Raw genomic sequence first — 17674 nt, 5'->3', positions numbered from 1 at the left:
CCACGCATGGCCACTCATGTTTTATAGATGGCTGTGATTTTAATAATTAATCCCTGCTAACGACAGCACTTTCCCCAAATAAAACATTTAAAGTGCTGTGTGTGCAAGGCGCCGTTGTGGAGTGGGACGATGGCTGCTCTGCCGCAGCCAGGGTGGGTGGGCATGGCACGGCACAACATGGCACAGCATGGCATGCCATGGCATGGCCGCGTATGCTCACAGCTCCGCCAACCACACCCAGCCATGCAGCACCCTCAGATGCCACTTACCTGGTGCCCAACCTTGGGTGCCCACCTGGACAGCACCTCTGAGACACCTCCCAGCTGGGGCAGGGGAGGTGAGTGTTGTGTGAGATGCCACCCTGTGAGGTCACCCTGCTCTTCCCCTGTGCCATGGTAGTGTGTGCAGCACCAGTGCCCATCCTGGCTGGCGGGGGTGGGCAGGAGAATGCAGGGGTGGGCACTTGCCAGCCCACAGCGTTGAAGGCTGGGCGCTCACTCCTCACCTCCTGCAGCGTAATTAGGGCAGGATAAATTCGTATTAGCATGAAATCTGTCATCTCTGCAAGCACATTTGTGGTGGGGGGAGCAGCCAAAGGCAAGGGCCCTTGTTATGCACCATAACCACACAAGCCTCCTCAGCTAATGAGTAGTTGGCTGTGGCACTGCACCGTGGGGCACTGGCAGCCCCACTCCTGTGGTGTGCCCCTGAGGCCACCCCTCATGTCACAGGACAGGAGGCTTGGCACACAGCCACCACTCAACTACAGCCCCAGGCAGCCACCTTGCCCTGTGCTGAGGAGGGCAACAACCAGAGTGCATGTCTGTCCGTCCATCCATCCGTTCACCCGTCCGTCCACCCTTCCCTCCCTCCCTGCATCCTGGCTGCTGGTGGTTCCCTAGCTGGGCATCTTGACTGCACTCCCAGCCCCCAGTATCCCCCAGCACCTCCAGTTTCTGACCCAGCCCTAACCACACAGTGTCAGGCCCTTCCTGTTACCGCAGCAACTCGGCAGCATAGCTGAAGTGGCATCAATTGGCCTCACGCTGGCAGGGCCGGGACCCACACTGGGCGCCCCAAAATCCCAGCTAGGGGACTGGTGTGGTCCCACCATGGAGAAACAGAGGCATGGTCCCGGCATCTCCCTCTGACTATGGGATGCCAGGACCCAGGCATGCTAAAAATACCCTGTCGGGCACGGCGGCAGAGCAGTGTAGGTGCGAGGCGCCGGCGGAGACGGACAGCTTGGCTGATGGGAGCTGACGCGGCCCCGGGCCCCGGCGCTGCTTAATGAGCAGCCGAGGTGGTTTTATTTAAAGCCAGTGCCGTGCGGCCGACCCCGGACTACGGAGTGAAACTGACCATGGCCGCGGGGCCAGAGCAGGTTTCGACATCCCTGGATGTACCCTGAGAATCCCCTGCTCACCCATCTGCAAAACCTGCCCTCATCCTGAGCTCTGGCTGTGTAACCAAGGCAGTGATGCCCATCATCCATGCCCTCCTCTTTTCCAGCATGTCATTCTAGGGCAGTTTTGCCCTAAAACTGGGGTGGAAGTGTCCTCCTCATCGGGATTAGGATTAGCTACTCACAGGTGTCAAAAAGGCAATAGGAACAGAGAAAGCCAGCTCATGTGGGGGGCAAAGCAAGCATTGGGGGGGGGGGGGGGAGTGGCCCAGCAACTCTTCCCACTCCTGGGCAGACCCAATGCCATTTTCTGGTCATGCCCCGGGGCTGCTCTGACAGCCGCACTGTTCCCTGCACTGGCAGCAGCTGAAGCAATTAGGGTGTAATTAAGAGAGGTTGGTAATGACATTGTGCAGCCAGGTAGGGTGTGCAGTGGTGCCCGAAGCAGGCAGCACAGAGGGGTAAGATGAGCTAGGTGCCACCACATCTGCCACCATGATCACATGGCCTGGGTGCCATTGTCCCATGGGCAACTCAGTGCCAGGGATACTGTAAACCCATGCTCTGTGCTCCATTACAGCAGCAGCACTGTGATCCCATACCCAGAAACCCATCACCTCAGGGGCACCATGATCTCAGGGGCACCACGATCTCAGGGGCACTGTAATTCCATGCCCTGTCCACTCATCCTGCTCTGGTACCAGGAGCACCATGACCCACACTCCCAGCAGGGGGGTCCCAGGGGCACCATCACACCCTGCCCAAGAGCACACTGCTCACCATGTCTTCTCATGCACCACAGTCCACTGCAGCTTTGCAGTGGGATGTGTGCCTTGAGCCCACCTCAGCTGGCAGAGCTGCTGGCAGACCCACTGGGGCTATATTTAGCCACAGCTCAGAGAGGGAGGGGGATTTTTAGGAAAAATATTTGGTGCCAGCATCACCTCCTGGGCAACTGGGTCCCCCTCCAAGTGAAGGGGACCTAGGGTGCAAAGGACAGCCCAGGTGTGGTGGACACCGGGGGCTGGTGCCCAGGGTGGCCATGCCAGCACCGGTATGAAGGTGCCCTCCCGTGGCTGGCATGGGAATGGTGGGTGCACCCTCACCCACATGCCCCCGGGGCAGTGGGGAGGAGCTGGGGCAGGGACTTCCACGCAGAGGGACAGGGGTACTGCCAACACAGGGCACAGCATCCCCAAAAGACACAGCCTCAGCCTCGGAAAAAAAGAATTAGGTTTTAATGAGCAGCCGAGGGGCTCAAAACCCTATGGGGTCCCTGGGTGGGATGGGCCACCCCATGGCACCCACTGGGGCCCCACATCACTGCAAAGCCTTGTGGGGATGAGCCTGAGGTCCTCAGCACCCAGCTGCTGTGGGACTGAGCTGCAGACCCCATAGCACAACTTCACCTGTGAGGCTGAACCTCCCAGTGTCCAGCCAGTTCAGAACAGAGACCCACAGCACCTCATGGTGTGGGACCAATCCTGGGGAGCACCAAGCATGGTTCAGATGAACCGTGGGAGAGTACCCCACAGCACCCAGCTGCCTCCCAGCACCTATCCCATAGGAGGTGTCCCATAGCACCTGGCTGCACACTGCATCCCTCCTAGAGGAGGCATGCCCATGGTTTATGGGGGTCTAGGAGTCTTCACTGTGCTGGACACCCCATCAGCACACGGCTGTGTCCTCCTCCTCTACTTCCTCCTCTTCCTCTTCTTTCTCCTGTTCCTCCTCGTTGTCCTCATCCTTATCATCAGGCAACTGCCCTGGGGGGGCAGGAGGGAAGGGGGGCCCACGCTCCAGGTTGACATAGGTGACAGCCAGGTTGACGTAGTGCTTGCCCTCCAGTGTGGCCAGGACACGCTCCAGCTCGCCCACCAGCCCCGTGAAGGAAGGCCTCTCCTCAGGCGCCGGTGCCCAGCAGCTCAGCATCACCGCGTACCTGCCCCAACATGCCAGTCAGCACCGGCAACTCCCTGGGACAACCCACCCCACCCTGCCACCATCCAGCCCCACTCACAGCGTGTTGGGGCAGTGGGCAGGCTGTGGCAGGCGTCTCCCCCGCAGCAGGTAGCGTGCCATGTCATAGGGATCCACCCCGGGGTACGGCGATGCCCCCCGTGTCAGCAGCTCCCACATCAGCACTCCGAAGGACCACTGTGGAGCAGAGAGGTGGGAGGGGGGGAGGGATCACAGAATCACAGGATTAGCCAGGTTGGAAAATCCCTTTGAGATCGTCAAGTCCAATCTATCACCCACCACTATCTAATCAACTAAACCATGGCACCAAGTGCCTCATCCAGTCTCTTTTTAAACACTTCCAGGGATGGGGACTCCCCCACCTCCCTGGACAGCACATTCCAATGGCCAATCTCTCTTTCTGGGAAGAACTTCTTCCTAACATCCAGCCTCAACCTCCCCTGGCACAGCTTGAGACTGTGTCCTCTTGTTCTGTCACTGGTTGCCTGGATTGAGGGTCAGGGGATGGGGATGGAGGTTGTGCCTACCACATCTGACTTTGTGGTGAATTTTTGAGTCTGGAGGCTCTCCAGTGCCATCCACTTGACTGGCAGCTTGGCGTGGCGGTGCTGCTGGATGCTGTAGTACTCCTTGCCAAAGACATCCCGTGCCAGCCCAAAGTCAGCCACCTTCACCGTCAGCGTCTCGTCCAGCCTGTGGAACACCGTTTTGGGGAGGATGAGAAGACAAAGAGGCAGCACCCCCCACTGCTCATCCCTAGGCATATGGGGTGACCTCCTGGTGGAGGTCTGGTGGGCACGGCCACACTTACATGCAGTTCCTGGCTGCCAGGTCCCGATGCACAAACTTCTTCTGGGCCAGGTACTCCATTCCCAGGGCCACTTGCAGCCCAAAGCCAATAAGATCCTTCACCGTGGGACTCTGCAGGACAGAGTTGTGAGCAGAGTGACCTTGGCCCTCCACTGCCCCCACCACTTGCTCCAGGATACCTCCCTACCCGTTCCTTGGCACGGATGAAGTGGCGCAGGTCCCCGTGGCGCATGTAGGGCAGGATGACGAGGGGCAGCCCACGGCGGGGCAGGCACACCCCCAGCAGCGAGAGCACCTGGGGGTGGTGGAAGCTCTTCATGAGGATGCCCTCACGCAGGAACTCCTCCACCTCCTCCACGTCCGTGATGCCTGCCAAGAGCAGAACCATGGGGCACCCTGCCACCATGCCGTGGGACCACATGGCAAGACCATGCCACAGGACTGTGCCACGGGAGCTGGTGCTACTCACGGTGCAGGGACTTGACAGCACAGTGGATGTCCCCCAGCAGTGGGTCCATGTAGGTGCCATGGTAGACACTACCAAAGTGCCCTGTGGAGACAGGTGGCATGAAGCTGGCACTGCATGTGGTAAATGTGCGATACCACAGCCAGAGTGGTGTGTGGTGTCACCTTTGCCGATGACCCGGTGGCGGTGGGTGACGAGCCGCTCCTCAGGGATGAGGATATCCTTCACCTCCTCCAGCAGCTCTGACGGCAGATCCTCCAGGCAGCAGGATGTGGTCCTGAGCAGTGGTATGGGGGAGCCACCACCCGCCACACCAGCACCAGCACCGGCACTGGCACTGGCACTAGCACTGGCACTGGCACCAGCACCAATGAATCGTGCCCGAGGCCCCACTGGGCTGGGGCTGACTGCCATGGGCAGCACTGCAGGGACAGGCAGAGGCAGGGTGAGGGCTGGGCAGGCATCCAGCAACCCACCACCCACTGATGACAACCACTTACCTGGCACCTCCCTGTAATCAACGCCGGCACGTTGGGTGGTGGCAGGGGGGTTCCTATGGTCAAACTGCGCCAGCAGTTCCAGGTTCTCTGTCCCTGCAGACAGAAGTGGGGTGGGTGGGTGATGTGGCAGGGGGCTTGGGGGGCAGTGGGGTGGCTGATGAGCATGGCACTCACCCTTCTTCTTCCTCCAGTGCCAGCGGAGCAGTGTGGCAGCCAGGATGCAGCAGACCAGGAATGTGACCCCGATGCCCAGGGCCAGGCTGGTGGCCAGGTCCAACGAGGTGGCAGCTGGCAGCACCCATCCCAGCGCCATGCAGGCACCATTCACACAGATCTGGGGAGCAGGGACTCAGTGGGAATAGGATGGGGGACACCAGGGTGGGTCACCAAATCTGAGGGGCGCCTACCTTCACGGGAGCCCCAGCCGAGGGCAGGCGCAGCTTGCGGGGCAGACGACATGTCACCTCGTTCTTCAGCACGTTGGGGTGGCAGTCCTGGCCCCCCACTGTCATGGTGATGTTCATGCACGTGGCCACAGCATCCAGCCCCAGTTGCTGCCCAGACACAGCACCCTGAACCCAGGAGTCCCACGGGTGGGACCCCCCAGGCCAGGCTCACCCTGCTGCCCCACGTACATGCACCTCGATCTCATCGTCACCAGGTTTGAGGCGGAGGCGCCCACCCTCCTGCTCCAAGGGGTACACCTTGGGCTGGGGGTAGTAGCGGAGGCGGAAGAGCCAGCGGTCGGTGGCACCGTCCAGCAGCACGCTCAGGTTCCCTGGGGCTGTCTCCACATTGCTCTCGAAGGGGAAAGGTGGGCTGTGGCACAGCAGCTGCCCTGCTGCTTGCGGGTCCTCGCACTCCTGTGGGCAAGGGGATGCTGGGCACTGGCATAGCACCGTGCCCAGGGAACAGGGGTGGGCAGGGCAGGGCCAAGAGGCAACAGTGTCCTGCCCTGGTGCTTACTGCAGCTTCAGTCCTCACATCACCGGCTTCAAAGCGGATCTTGGCACGATATACCGAGTCCAGGTGGGTGCCAGTGATCGTGACAATGGAGCCCCTATGGAGAGCAGGGATCAGGGCCCCAGGGTGCACATGACCCCCAGGATGCATGCGGCCCCTGAGGTGCATGCAGTGCCCAGGGCACATGCGGTCCCCAAGGGTCACACAGTCCTTGGGGTGTACACGGTCGCTGGGGCACGTGTGGTCTCCATGGTGCACATGGCCTCTGGGGCACATGTGGCCCCCAAGGTTATCACAGCCCTTGGGGTGCACATGGTCCCTGGGGTGCATGCAGTGCCCAGCACCTCATCCAGGCCAGCTGGGGTGGTGGGGAGGCCAGGGCTGATTTCGCCCCAAGAAGAAGGGAGCCCATGTACTCACTCATAGCTGCAGCTCGGGACAATGGCTGAAACAAAGGGATCAGGGCGGTACTGGAAGGTCATGGGGGCCAGAAATTCCTCCCCATCGATCCACAGGGCCACCTTGGTTGTCCCCAGGCCACCAGCAGCAGATGTTGTGCATTGGATCACTCTGTCGCCCTGCCTGGGAGTACAGTAGCAGTGTCTGGAGAGAACACTGGGACCTCAAGAAAACTTCCACAACTGTCCTTGTGCCAGGGACCCCACATGACTAGCAGGGGCAGGACAGGGGTGTACCTGGGCTGCACAGTCAGGGGGCACTCAGAAGTGTTGACCATCACCCGCCAGCTGCTCCCTGCTGAGAGGTGGGTGCCATGGAGCAAGAGGTGGGTGCCACCACCCTGGGGGCCAAACGGAGGGTGCAGGGTGCTAACACGAGGGTCCTGGGTAGAGATGGGGTCAGTTGGGTGCGTGGGTGAGCCAAGCCCACCCCTCATCCCTGCCATAAGTGCCCACCAGTGCGGGGCCTTACCACAAAGAAGAAGCCAGGGAGGGTGGCTGAGCCATGGACGCGGAAGCCAGAGGGTCTGGCGGGTTCCTCCACAGTGAGCACCACGTCGGCTGAGCCCACTGCTGCCATTGGGCCCCCTGGCTCCAGCTCGCACACCAGCTCGTCCACAAAGTCCTTGTGGCGAGAGGTGGGCAGGGCTCTGTGGGGTGGTGACAGCAGTCAGCCCCAGAGACCGGGCACGGCCAGACCCCTCTCTGCTGCTGTAATCCCGCCCAGCGCCACCACGCACCTGTGGCTCCTGCTCTCCGCTGGCAGCACGGTGCAGCCTCGCTGTCCCACCAACACCCGGTATGCCCCCACTGGTCTGCGGCTCGGGTCAGGGTCCGGGTGCGAGCGGAAGGTCATTCCGCAGAGCGTCAGCCGCGTCCGGCCCCGCAGCGGTGCAGTCCGAGGGTGGAACTGTGGGAGAGGAGCCGACGTCAGCCTGAGCCCCAAAAGCCTGGCAGTCACGGGTCCAGAAAGCCCCTTCTCTGGGGTCTCTGGGTGGTGCAAAGGCCCCACCATCCATTTGCCACCTGCCTCCCCGCCTGAGCACCCAGGAGATGTGGGGAGCAGAGGGGAAGGTGGCGCAGACCTACGTCGGTGAGGACGGGCGGGCAGCTGTCCTGGACCCAGGGGCCAACGCACTCGTGCTGGCGTCTGCACCCATCCCCGCACCAGCCGCAGCCCATGAAGCGCTCAGCTCGTAGGCAGTGCTGGCACGTGGAGAAGTGGCGGCAGCCAGGGCCGGTGACGTTCAGACGCCACACCTGGGGACAGAGAGTGGAGATGAGCAGGGAATATGGGGCTCAGTGCCCACCCTGTGCCACCTAGACTCCCCACTCACCTTGGTACTGGCTGCAAAGAACACTGAGTGGCTCTGCAGTCCCATGGCACCATGCACTGGCGCTGGCTCCCCCAGGGAGAAGTTGGCCAAGGTGAGAAGGTAGGAGCTGGAGCGCTGGAGCACCATCTGCCACGGGGCAGAGCAGGGTGTTGGGCAGAGCAGGGTGTTGAGCACACCCCATGTGCCACAGTGAGCACCCCACCCTACCCAGACCCCCATCCCACCTGCAAGACGCGTCCCTCCACTGTGCCCAAGTGGGCCACGGTGACATCCCCCAGGGCGGTGACGAAGATGGAGGTAAGGAGGACACCGGCCAGCTGCCTGTTGAACAGGTCCACCTTATGGGAGGCAGCAGGAATGAGGGTGGGCTGGTCCCAGCAGCTGGTGTTGGCCACTGGGGCTGAGAGGTTCACCTGCAGCCAAGTGTGGGGTGAGTGCCTTGAAGCTGGCCCTAGCACCCCAACCCTCCCATACCCTTGTGGGTGGGCACCAGCTCCAGGCACACGGTATTTTGGTGAGCACTGAATTGCACAAGCTTCCTCTCCAGGCTGGGAAAATTTGGGGGGAAGAGCACATCCACAGCCCCTCCCACAGGCCCTGTGTACACAGTGTCAGATCCTGGCCTCCCACCCCACTCCATCTGGATGTGGTTATCTGTGTCAGCACCACAGGGTAGGGGATCCTAAAGCCAGCCCTAACCAACATTCGAAGCTCAGAAGGGGGCTTGGGTTGAAGTGGGACCCCAGGAGCCAGGACATCCCCACCAGGACCCCATCAGTGCTCAGGGCTGGGGATTCCCTCCCAGCTGCTCAAGCCAGTGGTGTGCGTCAGCAGCAGCAAGCTGCTTGTTCCAGATGGGAAGAGGAGGGGATTTGGCTGCACCTTGCCCCACTTCTGGCTGAGAACACCCAAGCTCGTGTCACAGTTGCTTGCTGGGACCCTGCCTGCAGAGGGGACCCTGCCCAGGCACTTGCTCGTCCCCATCCCAGCCGTGCCTGGGCTTGTTCCTGGGACACGGTGTTCCTGCCCCGTGGTTTCAGCAGACGGAACCCCAGTGACTAAACCACACTTCCGCCTGCGGTTTATTTGCCCAGAGAAGGCGTCGGCTCTGGGGCTGGGGGCCAAGGTGGGAGGGGCTGGGCACCCCAAGTACCCTGGGCACTGAGGCCCTGAGTCTTTCCTGTCCCCCACAACTGGAAAAGGTGGCCATCAAAACCTTGGTGCTGGGGATAGCCACAGTGGAGGCAGCCACACTGAGGACTTCTGGCCCAGTGCACGGCAAGCAGCAGTGTGCCCATGTGCTGGGATGTGAGTCTGAGGCACCCAGCTCTGGTGAAAACAGGGTGGGGAGAACAACCATAGTCCCACCAGCACACTGACACCTCAGTGTGGCCGGGGCTGGTGAAACAGAGTGGGCAGTGATGGGCAGGTGGTGGGGCTGACTCACACCTGGGCAGTGCCACTCTCCCCACGCTTAACCCACCCTCCTGTCAATCCTGCTTTACCAGCACTTCCTAGCATCCCAGATCCATCTAACCACATCCCAGCCAATCCCCAAGCTCCCAGGGATGGCGCAGGGTGGAGGACTCACATTTTGTGGGCAGTATTCCACCGGCTGGAAGAAGCTGAGCCCCCGCAGCAGAGGCTGGTGCCCAGTGCCACAGCACTTCTTCATGCCCTGCACTATGGCCTGGTTGATGAGGCGGAGGGGGAAGGCACAGACAGCCGAGTCCTGTCGTGGCACCCGGCTCTCAGGATGGCTCTCAGCGAAGGCACCGAAGAGCACCATGTCAGTGTCATTGATGCCGAGGTCGCGAGCCAGGCGGGCACCAGGGCGGGCAGCATGGGCTGCTTGCAGCACATTGTAGGCGACATCCCTTTCATTGTCCTCCTCACCGCTGCGCCGCCGCCGCCGCCGCTTGGACTCGAAGCGGCAGTCGAGGACAAGCTCTCGGTAGTGGCGGAGGTCATACTCATGGGTGCTGAGCCGCGCCAGACGTGTGTGGTATGCTGCCGAGCCCGGACGGTCCGGCTGCACCGTCAGGAAGTAGATGTGGTCCCCATCAGCGAAGGAGTGCACATAGTGGATGGTGTAGTTGTCCTGGTATTGGGGCAATACCGTTAGCCACTGGAAGTCATCCGAAAAGCCATCTAAGGTGCCCTTCAGCCTGCGAATGGACACTGACTGTGGGCTGTACTGTGCTGCCACGCTGCTGTTGATGGTGGAACCGAGGTAGAAGAAAGAGGCATAGGAAGTGGCCACCACAGTGGCACTGGTCCCCAAGGGGCTGGCCATGCAGTCGGGGCAGTGTGCAGGGCTGTTGCCTCTGGCTGAGTACAGGCAGTGAGTGGCCGTGATGGCCACCGTGCCATCCTGCACCTCCAGCTGGTGCTGGTAGCAGAGCCCATGCTGTGTCGTGCCACAACTGTATAGCCATGGCTCCAGCGGGTCCAGCAGTAGCAGGACGTTGTCTGTGTCCTTGGGCCCATCCACAGGGGCCGGGCACAAGCGGCAGATCTCACACTGGGCACTGCCTACTGGGCCGGTGACAAGGACGGAGAGCAGGCGCAGCTCGGGACTTGCTATCAGGATGCGGTTGCGGACAGCCACAAAGACGGCGACTGGGCCAGTGGCGTCGGTGAAGATGGCCACGTTCTGCACGGGGCTGCCGGTGTCGAGGCTGGGCAGGGTATAGGGAACAGAGAAGTTCCTGGTGGAGCTGTAGGGAATGCGAGGGCACTGCCAGGCGCTGGTGTCCAGCGGGGCCAGGGCAAATGCCAGCAAGAGGCACACACGGCATGACAGGTCCATGCTGCACGGTGCCGCCAGGGTGCGGCTATCAGCGGTGCTCAGCACCGAGCAGGGCTGGGACACATGGCAGAAAGCTCACCATCATATCTGCCAAAATAAAAGAGAGAGAGGTTTACTCACTGTGGTTAGGCAAGGACTGTGCTGCATATGACGCAGGAGGTGCCAGAGCCCCCTGAAGCCAGGCGATGGTGGGTGCTGCCAGAGGAAGGGTGGCCTCCACCAAACCTCTTCCCCAATACTACAGGCAGAGGTGAAGCCAAGCCCTGTGTGGCTGTCCCCCAGCGGAATCCTTGTCCTGCAAGACCCCCGCTCCTGGGGACTGGAATGGGGGCCCCTGCAAATCCCTCCAGAGACGAGGATCCCGAAGACCCCCTGGCGGTGGGGACCCCTGCCAGTCTCCAGGACAGCAATGGGGACAGGGGTTCCCCAAGGGCTTGCCAGCCTCTCCGGGGGCAAGAACCCCGACGTACCCCCAGATCTTCCTCCTCTTCCCCCCCGCCCCCGCAGCCCCAGCTCACCGCGGCCGGGAGCGGTCCCCCGCTGGAGTTCCCGCTGGATCCGGCTGCCGCCATCCACCTCTCCCCGGAGCCACTCGATCCGGTGCCAAGCAGAGCCGGGCGGCGGGGAGCTCACCTGGGCGCTGTCGGGCCGGGCCGTTTCGTGCCAGGGAGGAGCGGGGCCGGGACGGCACAGAGCAGGCGGGACGGGACGGGGTGGGACGGGACGGGGTGGGACGGGGAGGGCCCAGGCATGACGGGCGGGCCCTGCAGCCGGGCCCCGCGCGAATTCTCTGAGGCCCGCATCGGCATACGCAGCCCCGCAGGGGAGCATCGTTCCGAGGTGCTCGGAGGATCGCTGGGCACCCCGGGGGGACGAGCTTGCGTGCGCATAGTGCCCCGGAGAGACACAACCGAGAGCCAGGGTCCAGAGAGGGTACGGGGTGCAGGGCTGGCACAATGCCTCGGGTGCCTGCTACAGCCCAGCCCGCTACAGCCCAGCACCACCCACCTCTGATGGGTGGCCATCAGAGGGTCCCCGTGGCTGGGAGGTGGCTGCCAGCACCCCGGGGTGGGGGTAGGATATGGGCACGTTGGCTCCTCTGCTGCAGCCCCCCGCCCCGCTGTTATGGATGGCACAGGGACTGTTGCCACCCTGGTATATGAAATTGCCACTTCCCTGAAGCCACCCGCCCTGGCATCACACTTGCCACTCACTTCCAAGCCTTCCGGCGGGCACAGCAGGCTCAGCGTGGGGGTTTCCAGCGGAGGGGCAAAACCAGGGCCAGGACAGCCACAGCTTTAAGAGGGGAACTGTGGGGCCAGTGCTATTGTGACCATTCTTTGTCCCATGTCCCTCACCCCCCGCCATCAAGGACTGCCTGCGGAGGCGGGAGGTACCAGCGCTGCCAGGACTTAAGCAGTTCCCAGAGATAAAGCAAGATGCCTAAGAGCCTGCTGCCTTCAGACGGCAGGGCTGTGAGTCCCAGCTGCACCCACGGACTTTCCTCCGTCCAAACAGGGCGCTCTCAGGGGAACTTTGGTCGCAGGAAGGGCTGGACAGACTGCAAACAGGCTTCCCTGCTCAGCACCTGGCCGACCTCAGCCCTGCCAGGCTCCCGCCCAGCGTTGTGCAAGGCGTGGCAGCCCTGTGCCTTACCCAACTGCTCCTTCCTCTAGCGCCTCCCGCTCGGTTTCGACATTAGCTGGCGCTGACCAGCTTGTCCCAGGGTTTTCACCATTCTTACCCTCCGGGCAGCACAACCCCAGCTGCCTGGCACTGCTCCCTGGCAGTTTTCCTGTCCACCAGTGGATTCCTGGGGTTGGACTCACACTATATGTCCACTCCAGCTTGGCCCCTGCTAAGTGGACACCCACGAACATGACAAGACTCGACACAGGTTCCAGATAATGTTTATGAGCAAAACCAAGCAGTTACACTCTGGCAGGAGCACAAATTCAGGAGCCAAGTCCCTGTGCTAGCCCTGCCAAGTCCCTCCCCGCTCCCTCAGTGTCTGGGTGCCACCTAAGTGGCTCTGCCCCTCCTTGAACACCCCCTCTCGGGGCTCAGCAGACAGGCCCAAAATGCAGGGTCAGGTCCTGCCTGGCATTCATAGGTGCTCAGCCCCCACCAGTGCCTGGGGACAGCTAGGGAGGAGATGGTCCTCACATAGCAAGCTCAGCATAGCTGCCTGAGGGGCTTATGGGGGGGGGGAGGGGGGCAGGTGACCCTGTGCCAAGGGGAAGATCCTCCTTAGGCTGGGGGCATACCAGGGCCCCATGCCAGCAGGGTCTCCTAGGGGCTAAACCCTTTAGGGCCCACTACCCAGGAGCCAGCTCCATAATCCCACAAGCACCCCAGTGGGCACCCCAGTAGCCCAAGCATCTCTGGGGTAATTCTGTTCCCTATGGGAAGGTGGGCAGGATCCTGCTGTCCCAGCTGGGGGCAGGCTGACCTGCCACCTTGCCTACATGTCCCCACGGACATCCTTCTGTCCACAGTGGTGGCCTGAGTGCTGTCATATATCCCCTGGGGACCCCCACCCTTGGCATAGCCACAGGATGGCAGTGAAAGAAGAGTGCTGGGCACAGGCAGAAGGGCCCAGGGCCTCAATTTCCTACCAGTGATCTGGCTTACTGGTAGCCCCTCTCCAAGATGCCCATAAAAAGGGATGGAGCTGGGGACCACAGAGGAAGGGCAGCTCCCCAGCTGGGGGTATTGCCTGCAGATGAAACTCCTGCTCACACCTTCCTCTGGCAGCTGTGCACCCCATCTCTATCACTCAGGTTGGAGAGTCCCACAGATGGGTTTTCCCATGCTTTGAGGTCCCACCATACCCTCTCCCTGGATACATGACCAGGTTTCCCCTGGGGACAGGCTCCCCAGCACAGCGGGGACTCTCAGCTGGCACCACGCCCTGGCTGATGCATGTCAGTATGTCTGGGGCGTGAGGATGAAGAGTCGGTCTTCCTCCTTACGGATCCACTTCATGAGCTTGTTGACAGCACTGATGGCACCAGCCTTGGTCCCCAGGGGACTGTAGCATATGTAGAGCTCAAAGGCGCTGGTTACCTGGGCAGAGGAAAAGGGAACACTCTAGGAACACATCTGCATCCCTCTCGGGGCTGGCACTGCATCTTCCCACCATGGACTACTGGGAACAGGCACAGGGGCTCCAGTGTAGGGGCATGAGGTGGCAATGGGGTGCCCTAAATCCATGCCACCTGTTCTCCTCAGAATTGGAAGGATCAAACTCCAGGGTTTGCTCCCAGACCGGCACTGGGGAGTTCACCACAGTGCATGACACAGCTCTTGGTGCTGGAGCTCACCAGACCCTGCTGCCTCTCCCTGGCACAGGGGTGAACAGAGACAGGCTAAACTCTAAAAGGATAGTTCACAGACTGGGAGCTGAGGACCAGAGCCGGTGCTTTGCTGTGCCACCACCCTGCAGGACCAGAGAATATGAGCCCACTCGAACCCTGCAGACAGCCCTTACCCAAGCCAGGAGGTTCTCATGGGGGCCCGTGAAGTAGATGTTCTTCAGGGGTCGTGAAGAGTTGTGAGCCCGGCTGTGGAGGTACTGGTAGAGCCCCAAGAGCCTCTCCTTCTCCTCCTCCCGCACGTAGGGTGCCTCAATCTCAGGGCTGCAGAAACACAGCATCCTGTGAACCCCTCTAGGAAAGGGCATTCACGGAGAAGGCTTGACCCGTGCCCCACACTAGGGCCTTGGCCTGACGGCTCCCTGGGGGCCTCACCTGGTGAAGAGCCCAGAGCTCTTAGACTTGTAGATGAAGTGCCGGAGGTCAGGGATGCCCACCTGGGCGACGCTGTAGAAGGGGGTGCGCAGGGCCTCCTGCAGAGCATGGTGCACCCCCCGCCGCCGCAGGCGCTCCTGGAAGCGCCGCTTGCAGTCAGAGACAGTGAAGAAGTCCTCGCGGTCGGTGGAGACCAACAGGAGGCACAGGTCCATCTCCTGCTCCAGGTAGGAGATGTGGGCATGGAAGAAGCCGCTGGAATTGAATTTGGGGAGGCAAATGGGAGTCCAGGCTTCACCCTCCCGGAAGGAGGAAGAAGAGCTGATGAGGTTGAAGAGCAGATGGAGGTCAATGGGGTGGAGGAACTGATCTTTCTTCCTCACAAGAGACACCAGTTGGTTCCCTGACAGGAGAATGGAGAAGACCAGGCTTTTGGCCTTGGCCTGCTGCAGGCTGGTGCTGACGGCATCCCGGACGCTGGCGGCCAGAGGCAGGCAGCGCACGGCACCCATAAGGAAGCTGGGGTCATGGGCCATGAGGTCCAGCAGGTTGTCAGTGATGCGCTCAGAGCCAGCCAGGAGCCTGCGCAAGTCATAGTTCTGCTTCTGCTGGAAGATGTGATTGAGCTGGGTCCAGGTGAGCAGGCTCAGGATCTGGTAGTAGATGTAGAGCAGCTCATGGGCAATCTCCTGCTCTGACTGCTGGGTCCGTGCCACTGCCACCAGTACCAGTGGGCTCCTCCGCACAAAGACAACTTTGTAGCCATCTGCTTGAGAGGGAGTCCCCAGGGGTCCGGGGACAGATCTGTAAGCCTGGCTCCTCAGGGCTGCAAGGAGGAGACAGGCTACAGCGTCTACACCGCCTCCCCCCACCCTTCCCTTCATCTTTCCCCTACGGACACCCAATGTGGCCCACAGTGGCAAACGCACAGGCAGGCAAAGTGTGACATTTCCCTGTCGCACCTCCCCCAGGGCAGTACCTGCATGGATAGACCGGATGGCATTTTTCTCAGCCTCCAGGAAAGACACTAGGGCCATCATGACCCCCATGGTGCTGGAGAGGGCCTCCTCGGAGCCATAGCGGGAGTACACGGGCTTGCCAGCCTCGCTGAGCACGAAGACGTGTTTCCGGTGCATGCGCCAGGCGTCCATCGTCACGTCCTCCTCCTCCTTGCCCGACAGCACCGAGTCGCGGCGGGCGGTCTGCGGAGAGGCTTCCAGCTTCCCCTCTTTTCCCTGCCTCATCTCTTCCTCCAAGTCGAGGGCCATGCCCGTGAGCTGCGTGCTCAGCTCGCTGAAGTCCTTGCTGATCTGCTCCATGCTGGTCAGCTCCGCCGGCTCACCCTGCCTCTCCTCCGGGCTCCGCACCGCAGCCGCCCCGTCCTCAGGACTTGTCAGGTCCTCGTAGGAGCGGGTGTGCACGAACATGGCTCCCTCCTGGCCCGCCCCTGGGAACAACACTCGTGCAGCGTCTGTCCACCGGTGCCCCGTGCTGAGGCAGCAGGGGAATGGAGGGTGCATAAGGGTCAGGGGTTTGCAGGGAAGGACCTGCCCTCCTCTCCCCATCCCATGGCACCCAGGGGAGCAGGTCCTGCTGGTGGGGACTCAACCAGTGGGCCTGTTTCCCCATGCTCATGGGGCTGTGGGGAGCTCAGCCTGCACAATAAGGAGGTGTTTTTTCCCCTTGTCTACCCCTGCAGCAAGCTCTGCCCCATACCTGGCTCCGTCCCCTGCGCCAGCCCTGGTGTAGGGCTCTCGGACCGCTCTGCGTGCTGCCCATCTCCTGGTGCCAGGGACCCGTTGGGCACTTCCCAGCCTTTCTTCTTGTGGACATCTGCAGCCATTCCTCGGGGCAGGACCTGCATGTGACCCACACTGTCACTTTTATGTTCCTTCATCTGCAAAACAGGTCTTGAAACACTGCTCTCAAGCAAGGCCATGACAGCATCCTCAACCCAATCCTGCTGGCTCAGCAAGCAGCATCTAGCCCTGGTAAGATGTCAGGAAAGCTACAATAATCCAGCAGGATTTCCTCCCCCCTGTGGCCCCAGCACCTCTCATCCAGGCTTGGCCTCGATTTCCCTCTGAGTGCTGAGAAAGCTGCTCAGGCTTTTTCTGCCTCGTCCTGGCAGCAACGAGGAAGGGAAATGGGCCTGGATGGGGTTGGTCCCAAACACTGACAATTCCTGTGGCCTCATGTTTGCAAAGGGTGGGTTTTACAGCTCTTAGCCTGGATTAGGTGACTGAGATGAGAACAGGGTGGTGACACTCCTCTGGAGGTCATGGCCGCAGAGGTGGCATAACCCTCTGTGAGCAGGGTGCCTTCTCCAGCCCCTGCCCGGAGGTCAACCCTCCTGGGCACAGCCTGGCGCAGAAGCAAACACACACACACAAAAACACAGATGCAAACAAAAGCAACAGGGTGCAGGCAGGCTAGCCTGGGCCCCTGGGCCTCCCAACCCTACTGCTGGGGAGGTTCACAGCGCCCCAGCTTTACTCCGTGCTTCATGGCACCTCCTGTATCCCGGGCACCCAGCCCCACCCCCAGGTGGGTAACACTGCACCGGGCGGGGGGACCTCGACCCCAAAAGCCCTTTACGGTGCTGGGCTGCGTATTAGACCTCTGTCCTTGCCTGTCCCTTCTCTTCCTTGCTGCCCCGCTGTCAGCCTGCTGCCCTTCCCCGGAGCCCCTCGCGGGGAAGGGGCTCCCCGGACCACCCACTACGCAAGGCGGGGCCTTTTCTGGTGCCCCTGCACGAGGCGTCACCACTCCCGGAGCACCGACGTGCCCCGGGAAATCAGCAGGCCCGGGACGTCCCGAAGGACAACGCGCAAGGACCGACCTTCGAGATTCCTCCCGTCGGCGCCGAAGGCCCGGGCGAGCAGCGCGGCAGGCGCAGCAACGGCGGAGGCTGCCCCGCAGCCCCCGGCACGGCCTAGGCAGGGCGGGGGAAAAGACACCGGCGACAACCACCCACCTCCTGCCCTGCCCTGGGCCCTAACCGCCGCCGCCGCGGCGGCCCCGGCATCGCGGCACCCCGCCCCGGCGAGACCCACCCCCACGACCCGGTCGGACCCGGCCGCCTCACCACCCCAAGGTCGAGCGCCGGGCCCGAGGAAGTCATGGGAGTTGTAGGCAACTCCCGCTGCCCGCCGCCGGCACGTGGCCCGTCCGCGACTACAATTCCCGGC

The 17674-nt window shown here is 61.9% G+C and overlaps 2 protein-coding genes across 4 annotated transcripts; both read right to left on the bottom strand.

Moving 5' to 3' along the window:
* Nucleotides 1-2621: 2621 nt before the first annotated feature.
* On the bottom strand, nucleotides 2622-11420 carry MST1R (macrophage stimulating 1 receptor). Its single transcript, XM_068157987.1, has 21 exons — nucleotides 11250-11420; nucleotides 9511-10818; nucleotides 8144-8332; nucleotides 7920-8045; nucleotides 7672-7842; nucleotides 7323-7492; nucleotides 7055-7232; nucleotides 6820-6965; nucleotides 6545-6706; nucleotides 6128-6221; nucleotides 5797-6024; nucleotides 5569-5715; nucleotides 5336-5495; nucleotides 5162-5254; nucleotides 4826-5083; nucleotides 4665-4745; nucleotides 4383-4564; nucleotides 4197-4306; nucleotides 3913-4078; nucleotides 3426-3562; nucleotides 2622-3347 (listed from the first exon to the last, which is right to left on the bottom strand). Exons 2-21 carry the CDS (start codon nucleotides 10729-10731, stop codon nucleotides 3074-3076), a joined length of 4293 nt encoding a protein of 1430 aa, XP_068014088.1. The 5' UTR covers nucleotides 10732-10818; nucleotides 11250-11420; the 3' UTR covers nucleotides 2622-3073.
* Nucleotides 11421-12625: 1205 nt separating this feature from the next.
* On the bottom strand, nucleotides 12626-17619 carry MON1A (MON1 homolog A, secretory trafficking associated). 3 transcript variants are annotated; one of them, XM_068157984.1, is made up of 6 exons: nucleotides 17572-17619; nucleotides 16200-16341; nucleotides 15463-15930; nucleotides 14484-15249; nucleotides 14225-14372; nucleotides 12626-13800 (listed from the first exon to the last, which is right to left on the bottom strand). In XM_068157984.1, the coding sequence occupies exons 1-6, from the start codon at nucleotides 17605-17607 to the stop codon at nucleotides 13660-13662; spliced, it is 1701 nt and encodes a 566-aa protein (XP_068014085.1). In that variant the 5' UTR covers nucleotides 17608-17619; the 3' UTR covers nucleotides 12626-13659. The 3 variants fall into 3 exon arrangements, with proteins under 3 accessions (XP_068014085.1, XP_068014086.1, XP_068014087.1); XM_068157985.1 differs by lacking the exon at nucleotides 17572-17619 and adding an exon at nucleotides 17326-17545; XM_068157986.1 differs by lacking the exon at nucleotides 17572-17619 and having other exon boundaries at nucleotides 15463-15974; nucleotides 16200-16282.
* Nucleotides 17620-17674: the final 55 nt, after the last annotated feature.

Source organism: Melanerpes formicivorus, unplaced genomic scaffold, assembly GCF_026170545.1.
Source record: "Melanerpes formicivorus ecotype bairdi unplaced genomic scaffold, bMelFor1.0.p_v2 SCAF_38, whole genome shotgun sequence".
In the NCBI taxonomy this organism is placed as follows: domain Eukaryota; kingdom Metazoa; phylum Chordata; class Aves; order Piciformes; family Picidae; genus Melanerpes; species Melanerpes formicivorus.
The sequence above is the reverse complement of the archived record's forward strand: the minus strand, read 5'-3'. Positions and strand labels throughout refer to the sequence as shown.

Bases quoted from the DNA above. Each gene is read 5' to 3' on its own strand.
- MST1R (XM_068157987.1), bottom strand. From the start codon at position 10,731: ATGGACCTGTCATGCCGTGTGTGCCTCTTGCTGGCATTTGCCCTGGCC. The intron at 6,707-6,819 runs GTACACCCCTGT...CTGTACTCCCAG, and splicing joins CCCCTGACTGTGCAGCCCAG to GCAGGGCGACAGAGTGATCC. The intron at 4,307-4,382 runs GTAGGGAGGTAT...TCTGTCCTGCAG, and splicing joins TCATCCGTGCCAAGGAACGG to AGTCCCACGGTGAAGGATCT.
- MON1A (XM_068157984.1), bottom strand. From the start codon at position 17,607: ATGACTTCCTCGGGCCCGGCGCTCGACCTTGGGGTG. The intron at 16,342-17,571 runs GTGAGGCGGCCG...GGTCACATGCAG, and splicing joins CGGCGCTCGACCTTGGGGTG to GTCCTGCCCCGAGGAATGGC. The intron at 13,801-14,224 runs GTAAGGGCTGTC...TCCTCTGCCCAG, and splicing joins ATGAGAACCTCCTGGCTTGG to GTAACCAGCGCCTTTGAGCT.